This window comes from Cyclopterus lumpus, chromosome 9 (genome assembly GCF_009769545.1).
Source record: "Cyclopterus lumpus isolate fCycLum1 chromosome 9, fCycLum1.pri, whole genome shotgun sequence".
NCBI classification, from domain to species: Eukaryota; Metazoa; Chordata; class Actinopteri; order Perciformes; family Cyclopteridae; genus Cyclopterus; species Cyclopterus lumpus.
The window spans coordinates 11,413,185-11,432,972 of NC_046974.1; the positions used below are offsets into that span (position 1 = coordinate 11,413,185).

The 19,788-nt window shown below is 41.6% G+C and overlaps 1 protein-coding gene across 1 annotated transcript in view; it reads right to left on the bottom strand.

The window, feature by feature from the left end:
• Positions 1–771: 771 nt before the first annotated feature.
• Positions 772–19,788, bottom strand: part of mvb12bb (multivesicular body subunit 12Bb) — a 29,079-nt gene continuing 10,062 nt past the window's right edge. The window contains 4 exon segments of the mRNA XM_034542511.1: positions 772–813; positions 4,571–4,630; positions 5,085–5,140; positions 16,011–16,069. Coding sequence (XP_034398402.1) covers positions 772–813; positions 4,571–4,630; positions 5,085–5,140; positions 16,011–16,069 — 217 coding nt within the window.

Here is a 19,788-nt window from a genome sequence, read left to right on the forward strand (position 1 = left end):
TTTCTTGTGCTTTGGAATTTTAGAAAATTAAGTTTGTGGATATAAAATAGTGCCACAAAAGTACATTTTTCTGCTGTTCTTTGAAAAACATTCCCCATGCAGCTGTAGATAGAGCAACACATTGAATAAACACTAATATGATATTCACAGAGCTGAAACATGTTCTCTTCCTAAAGACCTGACTCAGGAGAGGAGTCACTGCTGACGTGGGTGGGCGTCTGTGGTGAGAGGCTCCTGCGTCTCAAAGCTGCTCGCCGTTGCTGCTCGCTGCTCATGATGAACTCTGTGATGGATAGATGCTTCAGCTGGAAAATGAACATCAGCAGAGCCTGTTTGCATGTGATGAGGCTGCTTCTCGGTTCCCCTTTGTCCTCCCTGACTGCTACTCACTGTCAGCACGGCCCCGACACTGATGAGCAAAATGTGAGTCACAGCAAACAGACTTTTATCAATTCATCCGTTTCTGGATATTAATTAGCTTGGTTTATTTTGGGCAGCATTTTATTGTGATATTATCTGAGTAAGATAACACCGAACAAACATTTAGAAAAGTTGAACATCTTCTAAAACTTAATGCGCACAGTTGTACATTATCTAAAAATACTTTAACTGTTGAATCATCGTTAAAATACTTTATCTGTCTCTCAATTACAATTGTGGTGCATCCTGAACATTTTCTTAATTTAAATACTACATTAATTCACAAGTAATCCATCTGTAGTGTTTCAGTCGACGTGGCTGTCTGCCGGGGTGTGAACGCTGGGTGGGAAGTCACACAGCAATGCTTCGCTCTGTGGTGAAGTTGTAGTAAAACTGCAGGAGAAGGATGAGGGGAAAAAAGTACAGGTTAAAATTTGTTTTTCAAGAAAAGCATTATTAATTATTAATCCCAAAGAAATTAACAAAAAACATTCATAGAATGCTAATAAAATGAAACTGAGAACTACCACAATAATTTAACTTTCAGAATTGTATTATCTGATATTAAAGTTGAAAACATGCATTGATTGAATGTTATTTCCCTACTCTGAAACTACAGGCCGACAATTACTCCTACAGCAAGATTGAGAATACCAACAAACACTGCCCCCTTCTGGCATGGCATGGATATGACACATGGACAACGTGTTTGGCTTAAAGGCAGGAAAGTGAGTCATTTTTGCCGTTACATTGATTCTATACATGATGATTTTAACTCCTTCCATTGTATGTATGTATGTGTATATGTGTGCGTGTATATATATATATATATATATATATATATATATATATATATATATATATATATATATATATATATATATATATATGAATAAAACAAGAAAAACCTTTGGTACCATATTGAGAAGAACTTTCAGATTTTGGTGTCAGAAGTATTTTTGTCCTATTTCGGCACAAACCCAATTATAAGAAAATGGAGGCCACACCATTCTAGGGTCAAAGGAAACGCCAGATGGCCTTTGGCGTCGATACAGATCTGCAGCCCATAATGTAACAGATACACATGAATAATTATTTCTTTGTTAATGTTATTACAACATTCAGCGTTCCTACTATCAGTTACATTCACAGCAAACTCGGGCCTCAAGTTACCTCACATAGTGATTTCTGAGTTTCACTGCGAGAGGTATACAGATGTGAAAGAGGAAGGAAAGAGTATGAGCTGACGTACTGGAATCGGTATCAAAGAAGTTGGATCGACATTCCCCAAAAACATTGAGTACTTCTGGGACATAACTTAATACAATCCATTTTTATAAAATCGATTATATTAATCCATATCTTTAATAAATGATCAAAAGAAGAAAAAAAAAAGTATAAAAAAGTAAAAGCATAATGTCTGATTCGACAATGGTCAAAATTGTCACACAATAACACCACATGATGGTTTTGTGTTGGGAGTAGTTTTGTGACAACGTGGTGCTCACTTCCCCAAGTTAGACAGTTGTATTACTGCAGAACAGCACTAGGTGATGCTGTATGATCACTGAAACAAGTTTCCAAATCTCCAACAGAAGCCACGGCGGCTCAGACCGGGTTCTCGATCAACACACCACCTTCCCTGATTCTCATCTACTTGAGGGGAAGCTGCAAGTTACCCAGAACCTGTCACATATTACAAGCCTGTTAGTTGTGAAGAAATTCAGTCCCCCACCACAAAAATTCAGTCTCAACATCTGGCACAGTAAATAAATAATCCTGTGTGTGTGTGTGTGTGTGTGTGTGTGTGTGTGTGTGTGTGTGTGTGGATGATGGATGGGGAATGGGGTGTTATCAGGGAGAGCATGTATCAATGTCTGCCAGTTTTATACACAGGCTGACAGGACAGTGACACACTAGAACATGGGCGGCAGTCACCCAGACGAGCAGAGCTTCATTTCCTGTCCCTGCTCCACTGCCAAAAATATGTGACATGTTGTCTTCATTAATTCCACCTCTATTTGGAGCTCTCCCTCTCACAATACCCCCTGTACACCACTGTCCCTCTATACATTCACATGGCAACACACACACACTAGCAATACGCAGGCACAGAAATACACGTGCACGCTGATAACTCCCTACAAACACTGGAAGCCCATCATACATAGGTGCTAATGAAAATCTTGTCATGTGTGCATATCCAGCCTAGCATACTCCCTCTGAAAATCATGAGCCAGCCGCCAACAACATTTTTCAGCAGAGCAAACTACATAAAGATGTCACTTTAAATCGCGTACTAATTAACACTTAAAAAGACACAAATTAGATATGCGTGGCTAAAAGCAATTATAATATCCGCAAGTTTTGTGAGTCATTTGGGAAATGAAAAGAATGCCTAATTGCTGGAACCAACATCATCCGAGACATGGCTTAAGTGATGCCTGTTAGGAAATGGCCTTATCTACAACTGTGGCTGTGATTACAACAGTTTTCCTCAATTACATGTGCATATGTATAATTCTTGATATTACATCTCTTTCATGAATCTATATTTTTTTTAATGGGTTTAGAAAGAGGCAATTAGGTTTCTGTGCTGAAAGCGCCTCCAGTTTCTGAAGAGGGTTTAAAGAAAGCTCCACAGTTAGGCACAGACAGTGACCTCTTCTGGACGACAGAAGATGCTCAGCAATATTCAGAAAGATCTTTCTCAAAAGAGCTTTTCTTCTGAAATTCTATATTGTTACTTTTTTTGTTTTATATGACCAAGAATGAGCTGCTACTTCTGCAAAGGCCTTGAGTGCAGAACACATGGCGGTCATTAGATTTATAGTGAAACATTGGAAGAGGAAAAACAAGCAAAACTAGACAAAGAAAAGAAGAAGAAAAAAAAAAAAATACAATATTTCCCGACAGGCATCACTTTCAAAAGAAACACCTCTGCTGTCCGGCGTGTTTGCGAGAATATCACTGACTATATTTCCCTCCTTGTTCTGCAGATATCAGTGTGGGATAATAATAACAGGAGAGAAGTAAAAATAACACAATGGTGAGGGATGTTTCCACTTGGAAACTAATTATCAAGCTAAGCTGTGACTTCATCCTCATCAGCCTGGCCCCACCATTAATCTTGTGCTGTCGTCCACTTCACTAAATCCTGTGTGTTACACTATCTCACATTTACTTCATCAGCTCCAGCGCGGCTGTAATTAATGATTTCTCATGTCCCTTCCCTTCCCTTCCCTTCCCCAGCTCAGCTCACCATGTGTCCTTCTGCTAATCACACTCTCTAAGAAGGAGAGGAGAGGAGGAAGGGAAAAAAAAAAAAAAAAGACAAGAGCATATAGGATGAGCAGCCAGCCTGTCTCCACCTTGGAAACCACACGCATACACATGCACGCCATTAATACCTTCGCTGACAATGAGCTTCATTCAGATGACCATATGACAAGATGGCGACTCTGTGTGATTTGGATAGTATGTGACAGAAGACAGAGGCAGAGTGCAGAACAGACACCCGGTTTGATGAGGGAGTGTTTGCTCTGTAACACATCTCAAACCCAACAGCACCTGTTCTTTTACAGTGGTCTGTCACTTCCTGGCAGTTCTGATACCAAGATACCGTGCTAATGAGAGAGAAGGGGGGTTGTCACTCTCTTTAAAGCACACACACACAAACCAACTCTTCCTTTCTCTTGCTCACACAAACACATGGGCTGCACACAGATGATTTTCCTCCTGCGAATGCCTGCAGGCTACAGTGTTTCATCAGAAATGGGGAGGACTTTGTCGCGCTTGTATTTGCTCTGCATGATCTCTAACTTTGTTTGGCTACTGAAGATGAAGTTGATTGGAAACCTGAAGAATCTGACCAGAAAAAGCTCCCGTAGATCGACAGCACTGTGCAAGTTGCTAGATTGAGCTGTTTGAGACAAGAATTAGGGAATAAATGTCAAGTGTTTTGGAACAGGAGACGGCGCTTTTAAGAGAGAATGGCTGCCTAGCGTGGCCATGCTTTTATTCAATTGGGGCTTAGTGAAGCCAACAGGGCCTCGCTGTCTCAGACACTTAATTACAACCCCAAGACCGTTTGCTTTGCATTCTGGGCCAGCGGCGTCAGTGGCAGCCGAGCGTTGCAGCCTCTACTCACTTCCTCCTCGATCTCTGCCAGGGATTTGATCGTAATGCCCATTAAATTGACTTGCTGCATCTGAAATCAAAAGCAGGGAGAGGAGGAGGGAGAGGAAGAAGAAGAAGAAAAAAAACACACACAAGAAACATGGCGGTTAGGCTCATGGCTAAGTAAGCATGCTTAAAATCTTTAATCCTCTCCCTCTCAGTGTCAATACAACGGGGCTATAGTGACAACTGCTGCCAGTCAGCCAAATGGACTGCATTGAGCCAGCTCTGCCTGACTGCACGCATTCATCACTCAGTCTGGAAGAAAGGAAAGAAAAGGAGAGCAAAGGAAAGGAAAGCAGAAGAAAGGAAAGGAGAGGAGGAAGAACTAATAGCTGCATACTGTGAAAAAGGACCAAATATCATGACAATAATGTGGCCCATAGTAGTTGCAGGACAAGTAGCTGTACAGTAACTTTGATGACCACTCACATTATTTGTAATTAAGCAATCATTTTGTCACAAGTTTGTCAAAGAAGTTTTACCTCTTTGCGGTTTTCATAAAACTTCTCAGGGATCACAAAGGGCACATCGTCCAGAGCTGCAAAAAAGAAAAAAGTTTAAGGTTGACAAATATACATTACTCCGTATCCCTGATCCTGAGCATTTCCACAAGACTAAGCGTGGGTTTATAAAACAGCAAAGCTATCAACATCCCCAGCCCCCCCGACACCTCCCCTCCTTCTGTCTATGGAGAGAAGATGAAAGGCTTTTTTATTCTGCACTGTATTTGAGCACCTCCACTCTCTCCTCCAGCCCAGCAATTTCTCATCCCTCTTCCAGTTTAATTACTCTCGATTATTCCCGATTCCGTCTTGTCTGAGAGATGTTCACCTCGGAAACAAAGACACGCTCACACAAGGCACAGAAAAGCGGAAAGAAGAGAAACAAAACATTCACCAGATATCAAATTTGCATGAAAATAAGGCACACTGTTCAGCCGGCAAAAAGTGGATTGAAATGAGGACTTGCCAAGAGCGTGGTGGTATAATTAGCATTTGACCAAACAAACGAGCTTCAACAGAGCTATAATTAAGCAGGCCTGTAATTAAGTGTATGCCCTTTATCATAATGATCGTGGTTAAAATGGTGTGATGGCTGCCAGTTGATTATTAATGGTGTAACCCCGTACTGCATGCATCCTGCACTGGAATCAAGGTGTCACGACTGTCAGGCTAGAGAGCAGCTCTTTGTTTATAAAATACATTAGGGCCCAAATTAACACAGGGTGACAAGGGACACAAAGCCTCTCGTTTCCAGACTGAAGGGAAAACTGCAGCTGCTCAGCTTCATTATAAATCTCCCAAATCTGGAGACACAAAACTCGCTGCCGTTGGCTTCGTCAGGAGACCCCAGGCCAAGCCTCCAACTGGTGTCCTTTTACCCAGTCCATCAGGCCTCTGGCACAGGAAAGGGAACTCATAAATGGGAGCCGGAGCTGTTCATGAGTCATCGTTTTGGAGCGGACACTCCTTTTGGCCTTTCCTGTTCACAGCAATATACTAAAGTATGAAATTCAAAAATATACCTCACTTTGACACTTATGTGACTTGCTTTCCTTTCTTGGTCATTACACAGATCCACGGTTTAGCCCTTTCCACACGAGTGAAGTAGAAAGTGATCTTTGTAATCAAAGCATGACCTTCACATTGATGACCACAGGGAAGCTTATTTAGTTTCTTGGCTTACAATCACCTCTCTCAGTAGAAATGTAGCGTTAGTCATAACAAGAGTCCGCAGCCACGCTCGCAGCTCTGTGAGGCTGTACTTGTGCACAGCAGTGCTTTCTTTAGGCCAAATGATACCGAACATAACAATAGCAATGCTAACAGGCTAATGATACGCAGGTTAAATGTGCACTAAGTTCTCCTTACTTTGTTACTTAGTCATTTCATCTGTCGTCCTTCAATCAAAGGATCGGCGGTTCGATCCCCGGCTCCGCTAGCCCATGTCGATGTGCCCTTGAGCAAGACACTTAACCTAAAATTGCTCCTGTAGCTGTGCCTACAGTTTGTGAATGTTAGTTTGTACTGATGTGCAGGTGGAACCTTAGCTCCTCCCATCAGTGTGTGAATGGGTGAATGATGTCATGTAGTGTTAAAGCGCTACATGACAGTGATCAGAAGACCAGAAAAGCACTATACAAGTACACGTCCATCTCACCACAAATTACAAATACTAATTTTGCCCATATTTAGTCATTAACGAAAGTATCACAATAATTTTATTTTTGACCTGATGATGAAGACCTAGATGGACATTTAAGGGACCCCCAAAGTTATTACCATTCACCCGGGAGGGGACATTAGGGTCTGTACCACATTCAATTGGAATCCATTAGTTGCTGAAATATTTCCCTCAAAACTACACATCAACCTCATGGTGGCTCTTGAGGTCATGGGGTCACCAACATCATTAGGATTGTGTCTGGGAACCATTGATGTCTGTACAAAATGATATGATAATCCAATAGCTGTTGAGGTATTTAAATATAGGTCAAAGTGGTGGGCCAACTGACCATCCCTATACTTGCATGGCTCAAAAAGTGCAAGGATCCTCCTTTTCCACTCAACCAAGGGCTCTTCAATGCCCCAGCCTCAACACCCACCTCTATGTAGGGCCTCTGGATATGTGGCTATCTGGAGCAGCAAACAAACCAAGGCGACTGGGTGGGTCCAATGACTTGTTTTAGCTCATAAAAACAAGTGAACAAATATGCACTACTGCGTCGCTGGGAGCACCATCGCCAGGAGCACCATCGTCAGGCAGAGGCAGGCAGGCAAGCAGGGAGAATACATTTGAATCAATAGCCAGCAATGGGAAGCCGAGATTGTAGCTGCTGATGGATCTGCGTGGCGTGGACAGATGAATGCAGAGCTGAAGGCCACAGAGTTTCTTTATTGCTCAAGGATTACATTTAAAACCAGATCTCACTTTGTATTCCACCACCATCTATACTAGAGAGGCTATCTTACATCCAGATAAATGGAGACGCTTGGGAGATGACTTGGTGGTAAGAAATGGATACCACGGAGAAACCCGAAGGTGCAAAGGGCAAAAATAATGTAAATCCAATCTTCTGACCAGGAATCCCACTATGAAGCATGTTCTAGCTGCTCAAATGGCCAGGCTACAGTCCATTAACTCATGATTGTATTGCAGTGTGGGGAATTGGGTAGTTATTTGGCTTTTGGAGTATGTGAGTGCAGTCAATATGAAAACATCTGGCAGGAATTTTGGTACAATGACTATCATGATGATGATGGTGATGGTGGTGGCGGTGAGCACAGAGGTGGCGTTAAGTAAGGAGGACCCTGTGGCTTGAGTGATTGTAGTGTAAAGAACGGAGTCAGCACAGGCCCCGTGTGGATCATTGCCTTATTAATGACTCCGTCAGGTGCGATGAGCAATGGCTGCATTGTCATCTGCAGCCTCTGGGCACAGATGAATGGCTGTTTCAGGGCGGGAAGGGCTCCCTCGTACGCTGGGCTGAGCACTAATCCCTCACTCTTCCATTGTTGGATGCACTGTCACCCAGGACTTCAGCAGCGCCATACATTGCATTTCCAGGGTTCTAACCGACATGGCCGTGCACACAGGCGTACATACACACACACATAAACCACACCAAGTTGCGCTCCGACACTGACTGATGGAAAAATATGCGTGGTTGATCGAGCATACCCCATATTACCTGAGCCTCAACTCAAGAGTAACACTTTAGGAATGTTGATGAACTTTTATTTTACACTTCACTAATTCAGCAGAATTGCATTGATCTCTGTCTAGTATGATTACTCGGGTTGAATCTGTCTCACACCTGAATTAAGTGAGAAAGTCACAGTCAGGGCAATAATCTGCAAGTGCAAATGAGCATCGACTACAACATTTTACTCATGGTTGAGCGGATTTCTATTGTTTAGTACCATAAAATGATAAGACATAATAAGAAAAGCCGCTCAAATACAAGTTAGAGCTTTATCTGGATCCGGCTGCATTTCCTTTTCTCTTTGTGTAGCCAGGCTAGACATTGCAATACTTTTCCTGTCGGCGTGACTCTCAATTTGAGGCGGATTCTTTATGTAGACCATGGAAATGCTATTCTAGTGGCAGACCCGCTCTCTGTCACCTCTGCAGATAATGGTGAGTAGATGAACAGAGAGCTGGAGGAGGACCCCCTCTGCCCACTCACAGCCCTTAGCCCCTCTCTGACATGAAAAATAGTGCCCAGGCCTGACAGCATCTCAGAGACATATTGTAGTTTATTTTGTCGCCCGGGCATGCCATCTGTGCCATTCCAATAGAGGGTGTGTGTTCAGGCTGCTGCAAGAGAGGGCGCGAGGCTCCGGGTCCCTCAGTAGCTCTGCAGCCACGGCAGGTCATTAGTCAAATTGCCTAATGAGAGAGAATACAAATGGCCCCCTACCCTGACAGGAGGAATTTTGGAGGTGTCAAAGCTCCTGACCCGTGCTATGAGAACAGATGATAGCGAGTTGCTATTTTCAGATTCTTTTAATGACTATGGCTCTATGAAACCCATTTTTTCTTTTATCTTTTTCAAGCCCTCTAGTCAGACGAGTGAAACAAAATGTATTAAAAATGTCACTTGCAAAAGTGGAAGCGTAACTTTTAAATTATTTAAATGTTTACTGAGGATTTAATTAACATTCTAAAACGTGTACAACATCGATACTAAAAAACACCACGTACTGAAATGACGTTGAGGGTTTTTGATTATCAGTTTTTATTTGTTTCTGCCGGCTGTGTGCAGCTTGTTTTCCCACTCTGTGCTGTGTACACACTTCTGTTGCAATTCTCCTGACAGCAAGTCGGTTACTTTATACTAAAATATTAATTTAATCTCATCCAAACGTAAACCAATCTAAAAGTTTCTAATGCTAAGAGTGGTATGCAAGTCATCCAGTGGATGAATGTGGCTTGGGCTGCTACACGTTCAGGTTTCTGGAGAGAAACTGTGGAGAGAAAACAGAAGAGCAGCACCAAGGGAGCGGAAAGAAGTTGGATCATTTTACACAAGCTTTCCCTCTATCCACTTTTATGAATATCTTTTTAAAGAAACGGTGCAAAATATTAACGTATTCTGAAAGGTTTATGACATGTCAGAAATTAACCATTAAACTAAAGCTAAAACAATAACTGTAGAAAATGACATACCAATATAAACAAAAACAAAAACAATAGACTCAAATGCCAAATGCATTTAAAGTAAAATGTATCCAACATTAAAATTCTTTTTTCTTTTCTTTCTTTTTTGCATACCAAAAGGGATGCAAAATGGTAAGCTTATGTAGAATGACCCACTTACTTTTCCATCTGTGACAAGCAGTCCTTGAAATCTGGGTATGGAGCCAGGAGGCAGCCCCAGTCGAGCGCTGGACCATCAGTCTTCCAGAAAGTGGGCAGAGCCAGCAACACCTATGGTGAGTTGGCAACAAACACCGCTGCATAACACAGAATGCTATACAGAGGTGTGTGCATTTTATTTATTTATGTATATATATATATATATATATATATATATATATATATATGAGAGCTAATTAAAGTACAAAAAGTCTTCAGTGTGCTGGTATAATTACAAAACCTGTATTAACAGTTTCTAAAATGCATTCAGTGCTGGAGTAGCACTGGGACAGCCCTTCTCACTGGCTAGGTATTGAAAGCTCTCATGAAATTAAATGGACAATCAGACTTTAATCAGCAGCACAGTGTCTTTTAAGACATTGCCATGGCACTGGCATCGATCCCCAGCTGTGGCTGCCGGTAAATGTGCAGCAGAATGTGTGTATAAATGGGGTACGCCTCTCTGGACAAGTGTAAAAGCTGGCAGAGGGCTGACAGTAAATTGCAAGTGCCGGATGGGACACAGCAGAAGGCACAATTACACAAATCCCCTCTTAATTAGCGGTTCTGTGGGCAAACTAACCCGTAATGATGCGAGGGATGTGGTGAGCCCCAGAAATCCTAACAAGAAACACTCACCAGCACTGGAGACTGGGTCATATGGCCCCGGTTCCCCTCAAGTAGCGACTGACTTGTGATCTGTTTTGATCAGTGCAGCTGCAGGAGACGATTCCCGCGTCGCCCTGCTCCCCACAACCCCGAGCCCTCGCTGAGCTACTTGCCCTCTGGACTGTGGGTAAAGCAGCAGGCACTGTGTGGTTGTGGTGGCATTATTAAGTTCTCCATGCTCACAGTACCAGGCAATGTAAAGTGGCATCTCACACGGTGAGTAATGAACTGTGCCAGAGTGGAAGCAGGAGGGATGACAGCCAAAGAGGCCTCCTTGGCAGCCACTAACCTGGGCATCCACCAATTTATCATCCCCTACAACCAATCCACCAATGCTGCACTGCCATTTGTCATTAATTATGCTAATAAGGACACCATTACTCTCCAGCCAAAACAGGCAACTGTTATTAGTATAATGCATTTACAGTTTGATACATATGCATTTGCTTATTAGTTTGACTGTGTGTAGATTAGTGGACTCTGATGAAAGATATATTCCAACGCTTGCATACAACTGTGCACTTAAAAGTGAAAGTACCACTACAGAGAAGCCCAATATTTTTCTGTACACAGTAATTGACTATTATGAAATGACAAAGGAACGGTTTCATAATCATGCACTATTCCTCGCACCAGAACATACAAAACGGCTCCATCTATATGTGAAGATGCTGATGTGTGTGTGAACTCTTTCACAGCAGACTTCATGGCTTTAAGCAAACCAGTCTGAGCAGAACTATTTAATAGAGCTTCTGGGAGCCCCAGATGCCCTTTTCCAAAACGACTTCATTCCCAGAATCTCATTGTGCTTTCTAAATCACACCACAGTATGTATTAGAAGATCATTAATTACAAACTTAACAAGTCAGCAGAGCCATTAAAAGATCTTTAAGGCACATTTGACCATAAATCTCCTTAAACTATATTTAATGACTGGATTTTTGTGAAATATTTTTTATCAAGTTCTAATTAGATGTGTGATAACAAACCCTGCTGTACATGGGGCAAACGAGGGAGCCGTGACAGGCCCATCCATTGAGGCTGTCCACGTCTGGACACTGAAACTAATGGAGCACTGCTACTATCTCAGGGATGGATAGAAAGCAATGAGGGATGAGACTCCTGAGTCCAGTCTGGCCTGCAAATGCAATGCCCATTTAAAGTCTCCTATTTGACTGCAATAAAGGTCCAGAAATCCTGAGGGCTTCGAGGATCTAGTCAAAAATTCCATTACGATTCCTTCAGGGTTGATCCCCAAATACTTAATGGCACCATCACGCTGAGATCGATCATGTTTCTAAAATAACCTGGATAGTCCAATCAGATTTTTTATTCAGTACGATGAACGCCAACAGGATGTTCTTAAAAGAATGTTTAACTTGTTAAAATCCTAAACTGCTGTTCGACCGAGGAGACAAACAGAATCCACATAAAAAAAAACTAAACCTTTGATTTTTTATATTGTGTTTGGCTCTGGTCGCAGTTTGAATGTAATTTCCTCACAAATTAGACTTTCGTGCTTTTTCAAACCTTTGCAGGCCTGAGACAACTTGAATTTACACAACTTTTAATTTAGTTTTGTATTCTTAAAAATACACGCACAAATTCCATAACCACAAAAAGCTGTTTGTCTGAACACGTGTCCAATTTATTCCATGATCAAAGATTTTCTTTGCAAGGAAACAGAGCTTTTGATAAGATCAGAAAACAATGTCTTTTTAGTTTAGTTTTTTGCTATTCTTTTTAGTTACTGACAATAAGTCTCATAGAATCTCCTCCCTTCTTAAAAAAACAAATCATTTTAGCGAACATTTTTGTTCTTTGCATGCTGATGTGATTTCTGTCCAATTGTTTAAACTATACAGTTTGAGGGCGTGTGCGCGAGTCTACATTAGGTGTAAACACTATTCTCCTGCTGAAACAACCCCCCTTCCTCCCTCTCGGTTTCGCCTTTTGCTGACCAGGGGAATTAAGAAGCAAAACGAGGGTTTTAAGAGCGTTCCTTTCATGTCTTGATGTAAGCTTTGGCATTACTTCAGACATCAAGATCGGTTTCATAGAAATCCCATTCCATCTAAAGTAAAAGCTCGGCAGTAAATCTGCCGATACTCCCCCATAACACTTCCATAAATGATTCATTCAGCTCGGTTTAGCTGATGCAAAACAGAATGTTAGTGAGTTGTGGATGGAGCCTGAGCTGCAAGTGGAGGACCAACCTCGCTGCTTAGTAATTTCATCAATCTGTGGGAGAGAAAGAGAGGAGAAAAGAGAAAGAGGAGAACGGCGTACACTATAATAACTTTTGTGTCACTATCCAGAGGTCGTGTTTTTTAATCCCTCAGCCTAAAGAATTGTGTTATTCTAAAATATAACCCCAGTGGTGCAGAAGCAGTTGAGATCTATCACGGTTTGAGATAAGAGTCGGCTGATCGCCTCCCTCTGCACAGCCTCGCCTAGAACTACACGGGGAGATAAGATGGAACTTTTGTTTGAAACCTGATGAGAACCCTCTTAATGAAAGTGCGGCGCCAAAAATAATCTTTTTTCTCCATGTTAGTCAATCAAGAAATGGTGTAGCTGGGGGAAAAAGAGGAGAAATAAAGTAATTTTGCATAATCAGTGAGCACCATCTGGAACAATTAACCAAATTCCACAGAACTCAGAGGATCAGTCATATTGGCTTATTAAAGATCCAGAATTATACAAGTAATAAATCCTTGGAAAAACGACGCGTACCCCTGCCTGTCATGACTATTTTAACTTCAAATACAGTGGAATACTTGATAAGGCTGAAAAGAGGAGATTAATATATGCAAATTATGTCGAGCATTTAAAAGCCCCCCAACAACTGTCCCGTTTTTTTCCCCTGTCTCTTATTACAGCGCTTTATGTTTTATTCATACACCAACTCACCTGTCATTTCATAAGCTATAATATTATGAGGGTATTATTAAACAGCATAAAGTGGAGCTTTAATTGGAAAGCCCCATTGCATTTTCCAATTATTTGCAGCAAATTAAAAGCAGATGCACATAGTTTAATAAGAATTCCAATATTGTTTCCTGAAAATCAAAAATCACTGTCATTCTGCCAAGATATTTTGCAAACCCAAGTTAATTTTGAGCCTCCTATTTTTTTACTCCTCCTCCTCCTCCTCCTCTGAAGGATGAACTGTCTTGTGTGTGTTAATTGAAGTTCCTCTAATGGATAGGGAAATAATTGCTCTCCATATTACGTTAGATCAGGGCCAATGTCAGGATTTATTTTTGATTAATGCCCTAGATATGTAAATGTCTTACGTTTACCTTCTGATCAGGTGGATGTCTGCTGAATACTATATGTTGTTCTGTAGGTAATGAAGAGAGACTGCAATGAAACACGTCATATAGGTTTATTTTAGAACTTCAGACTTTCTTCAACACCATGACATTTATTTTTTTATCAAACATATGCTTTTTAGACACATTTCATGAATGTATGTTTAATTACCTTTAAACTATCCTGCTTTTCTGTCAATCTATGAATAACAGACCTAATTGGCAAAGGGACTTGGCGTGGATCAAAGCAACGTGGTGAAGAAAAGCAAAAGGTTGGAGCTGCTATGAAAACTTGATAACTTTTCAAATGAGCTTGAACTGTCAAGTGGGGAAAAAAAGGGCTGCAAAATAAATGTGAATTAGTTTTTAATATTCTGGTAATAAATGTCAAAGCTCCTGCGCATCAAATCTGTACATGATGTGACTGCAAATGACAGATTTCCCAGACATGTTACCTCTCCTCCCCTCAACTCACTCTTTTTTTTCTGCTCAGGTTTTTGTTTTGTTGGGAAGTGACGGAGGGTTTAATCAAGAAAGCAGGCAATTCATCAATCCTAAAGAAGGCGCCTGTACAACCCTGACAGAGCGCACATGGTTTTAGACCAACTCGAACCTGGCCAGCTGTCAGCCCACACACACGCGTGCACAAGCAGACACCCATGCGGCCTGCCACACACACACACACACACACACATACACACGCACACACACACACACACACACACACACCAGAGCTACCACCGCTAACAATTAACACAAATAGGCTGTCGGCTACGACCTCACACTTGGTCCGCAGGCTATCACATTGTTAATGAAGGCGAGTCGCGTTCTCTCACATTCACAGTATGATGCTGTAAAGCCTGACGAGTCTCAAGATATAAAGCCAATAACCATCTCAGGCTAACTCCATTATCCTCTCTTCTTTAAAATCATGCAGGGACACGTGAAGGTAGAGGAAAGAGGGAGACTGCACAGCTGCAAAGGACAGTTTTCTGGAGATAAAGGCTGACTGCTGGCAACGTACTGTACAGTATGTGCATGTTCTTCACTGTCACTCAAACCACGTCCCAGTGGACGAATCGCACACCCAATGCCATAAACCACTCAGCTGTGTGTTAATGTCTGCTCCTTCAGGGCCACACTTGTCTTGACTAACTTATAATATGACAGTCATAGCAACAAAATGATGTATTAATTTAATGTCAATTAAATGCTTTTTTTCTCTGCACTTTCTTCCTTCTTTTTTTTTACGCTGAGAATGTAGACACTAAATTCTAATTAGTTTTTAAACTTAAACATTTCCTTATGCAGTTCCATCATGTGCACTTTAATACCCAGACTTTTATTAAAAAGGCAGGCTGTATGGCCATAGCCTGGGTGTGCCTCTGCCTGAGCAGCAGGAGGAATCCTCACCACATGGTGTCTCTCTCCAGCTGGATAAAAACCTGCCTGCCTCGTTCACCTCGTGTGGATCACACGCTCTTTAAGGCGCCTCAGCCGACTCTGACTCCACGGCTCTGAGGCTGTCATAGCTAAGCTCTGCTTCCTAACGAATTAGCCTCTCTTCTGTTTTAGTCCTGGAGCATTGTACTATTGCCCAGTTTCTCTCCTTGACAAAGAGAAGGGAACCCGTCCAGTGCAATGCACGGCACACATATGTAAGTATGGCATGTGACGGATCATTTTTGACAGCTGTTAAATGTTCTCTTGAGTGTAATGCCGAGCTCCTCTGGGAAGTCACGTTTGCTCAGATATGCAGAGCTCTGTACAGTATCCATCACTAAAGGGGAAGTCTAGACATAGAGCGTTTGTAGATCAAGTACCAGAGGTGATGCCTTTATGTACACGTGGAGACAACATTCAATGTGCATAGCGAGCACAAGTACAAGTATTGAACCTCTTCTCCAAATACTTGGACTTTTTCCTCCCAGTGAGATGATAAAAAGTAAGCAGTTTTACAACCTAATGCATCTTGGGCAAACTATTAAATCCCTTTAATTGTCCAAAGTGAAGTCATAAACAATATTGAATTGCATACATTTAAAATGTGAGATCATTTACCCGTCATGGTGTAGTTCCCACTGCTCTGGTGCTCATAGTCCGGCCTGCTTGCGGTTCTTCTGCTGGCAGAAAGAAAGGGTCAACACTTTTAATGATCACCATGGTGATATCATACAAAATGCATGTAAACTTTGTATTTGATGGGGATAATTATGTTCCAAGACACATTTCTCTGACATTAAAATATAATGCAAGAGAACGTATTTAGCATGGAGGCATGGATACTCCCTCCTTGCACAAAGGCATTTTTATTTAAAACATAACCGAGCACTGAAATACCAGGATGAATCTAAGGGGTGAAATATGGTCAAAGTTAAACCGTGCCTCAGCTGCCCAGGGGCTTGAGCAGACCTTTACTGGGGGATTGGAGCAGGATCTTGTAAATTCTGGAGGAACTGAAAGATTCCATTATTCAAGGGAAGTCTTGTTTTTTTTTACCGTTTCATGGCCTTGTATTACAGAAAACAGCACAGAATGCACTTTGTGGGCAGTTGAAGTTAACAAACCATATAAGATTGAAATCCTCATCAATCAAGCTATCATGAATTACACCCTGTGACTCACCCCTACGGATCGATAAATCCACAGCAAGCAGGGGGGAAAAAAAATAATTCACAGCTTCGAGAGCGCTGCGTAACATGACATGCTCTGAAGGTAAAATGAGCTGCGGGATTGCATTATAAAACAAATGATCTTATAATGATAATGCAAAGCAGTTGGCGATTTCATTAAAAAGGGAATTGCTTTGATTGGAGGACACGCCAGCATAAGAGTTTGTTGTTAAAGACAAAGAACAAGGTAGATCAAAAGAATAAGAGTTATAATTTATGAAAAGACAACAGATTTTGGAAGCAAGCCGGTGTGAAGTTGCAAATAATGAAGTGTGTTCTTTGTATCATGTTCTGTATTTGGCCTGTTTATGGAAACCATAATAATTTTAATAAAATCAAAAACCTTGAAATTTAAGACTAAAGGCAGAACTGCATAATACGTGAGAGCTGCCCATGAGTTGTGGCTTTCAAAGCCTTATCTCTCAGAATGAGATAAATAAATGCAATAATTTCCATCAAGAGCAATAAAACAAGACTTCTGACAGGCTGTGGTATTTATGAGCTGAAGCCTGCAACTCAGATTTATTTGCAATGAAAGGGTCGACTTTTCCTCTCCTCATTTACATCAGCACTTGGCCATGTTAAATCCAGGCCAATGGTGAATTTTTAAAAGGTTGGCATCAATCTTGTGGGAACGATTGCCATATTCGATGCAGACTTCTTTTACCTTTCAAAAGGTTGATTCCACTGCTGAGGAAGAAAGGTACACATCTTTCAAAGCACAGAGACATCCCATGGACGTATGTCGGGGAGGGGGGGGGGGGGGGGGGGGGGGGGGGGGGTTTAGGGCTTTTAGGGCGTCTGTGTTTGTGTTGTTGAATCAGTACTCAGAATAAACAAAGAGAACGGAGAAAGTGTGAAGCCTGGCTATTTATCCATGCATCTGAAGAAGTAAGTGGTCCTTAAAACCCCGAAGACTCGCCGTGAAACCAGGGAAATGTGCTGCTCATGAAATGCTTTTCTACAGGCAACCTCCAGGGTTGCTTTTCCCATCTGTCTGAAACACAAAACTGTCTCAATCCAAATTGGTGATTTCTAAATACAATTTTAGGTGCATTGGAGAGAGTAACATATGGCAAATCAATTAGACAACTAATTCTAAAAACAAAAACATGGCAAATGCATTTGCTAATCAACAGCAGTGTTGGGGCTCGTATTATGTCGGCCACTGGAGTTTTGACAACAATTAATCCTCATTTCAGGCAAGGAGAGCCATATTGACACATATTCCTAATTTGAATATTCAATTATAGTGTAGTTCCTCATCAAATTATAGTAAAACTGGGAACACGGTCTGAAAGATTTATGCAATTAAACGCAGATCAAGAGTCTTATGTTCCCATGAAATCTGCCGGAGTTAAAATCACATTAGTGCGGCGAAGCAAACCACAACACTAAGGATTACTTGACAACTTGAATTACAGTTCAACAGATTCTTTTGTACGGTTTACTTTAAGTTGTTCCACGTGGAATAAGGAAAAGAGTTGTGTTAAAAAAGGAGACGGAGAAGGGAAAGTGGGAGAGACAGCGGGGACAGACAAGTGGTGGAGAGGTAAGATGAGGATGAGAGTAATATCGCTGAAGAGCCAGAGCTGCGAAGCTCTTGTTTTGACACACATCGAGCCTTTCCCGTGACAACATCTCCACACCTTCCTCTATGTGCCGACAGTGCTGCTTTGTGGGTGCTGCTTTCTCACCCATCATTATCCTCCTTTAAGCTCGGTGTCAGGTGTTGAAAAGAGGATCTCTCTGAATTCGGTGGCAAATCACTGAGCAGTCTGAGCTCATCAGATCTCAGCTGATCATTCGATCATTCCTGACACCGCTCTGCGTCCCTGTGCTTGATCTCCGCTACCTTTTGCAACTTTTTCTGAACACAAGAAAGTAATGAGTAAGATTGAGCCGGGAATGATTGTTCTTCAACACTTCAGATGGGAGATCTGTCAGGCGACACACTGACAGTCACGGTGTGTCTTTCTCCTCAAGAGTCGTGTGCAGTGGGACGTCTTGGTTAACCAGCGAGCAATGAAAGCTGATACAATACTCCTGCAGAGCTGCAGAAATGTGTGCAGTGTCACAGGTAGAAGACAGCGCTATGCAAAACATATTGATATGCATGCCAATTCTGACACTGATGACTCTTCGCGTGTTAAGGAAACCGCCAACTACAGTATGCAATGAAAGAGGAAAAAAAAAAGATACTCGGCCTTGACATTTTTATCGCAGTACAGTTTGATTTAAAAAGTGTCTGTGTGTACAATAGCCCACTATTCTAAGAGAAATGTCAAAAACCTTGATTCTGAGTGAAGTGAAAGCAATTGCAATATTAGGACAAGGCTAATTTATGCTAGCAGTCACTGTAGAGGTCAGATATCAGCCTCAGGAATGACAGTTTTATCAGGAGAACAAATGGCAGCGTTGGCCAGCAGAATGAAGGAGGGGGATACTTTACTGGACACATTAAAAGGCTGACCGGATGGCTCAGGTTTTCCCCATTATAAAGTCAGGAGGCGGCTGATACGGTCGGTCTTGACAGAAAACAAGGCAAAGTGGTTGACATCGAGCTGCAGCTATGAATCAAAACAGAACATGGCCGCCGGTTGAGATGCTTTAGACAAACTTGATGAAGAGACGTTAAACACTCAAGGTTCAAACATATTTGCGACAGCAGACTGAGTCACGGGCCTTTACCCCAACAGCTTTAGTGGCTCAATATGGAGCCGATAACACACAAGTATTTTAGGTTAAGTGTTTATCCTTGAACTGATACAACTTCCTTAAATTGTGGCAATAATCATTCCTTTATTCATCCCTGAGATTTCCTCTCACTGGGTTTATGAAGGATCCGCCAAGATAAAGACTTTTTTAATACCCCATATAATTCAGATTAATATGTTTTTTCACAATAATACAGGCCAAAGCATTATAGTATGATTGAAAACCAGTTGGGATGGTACGGCCTGGAATTCTTTTTATTATTATTATTATATCATATTTATTTCCAGTACTTCCCAGGAGTTAGAACAAATTCAATTATTGTGACCCAACCAAGCTGCAAACAATGGATGGATGGATTAGCCAATTACAAATGAGTATTTTTTTTTTTTAGAGCTGCTAATCAATTGAAAGAAAATAAAGTACATTTTGATGTTTAAATAATCATTTAT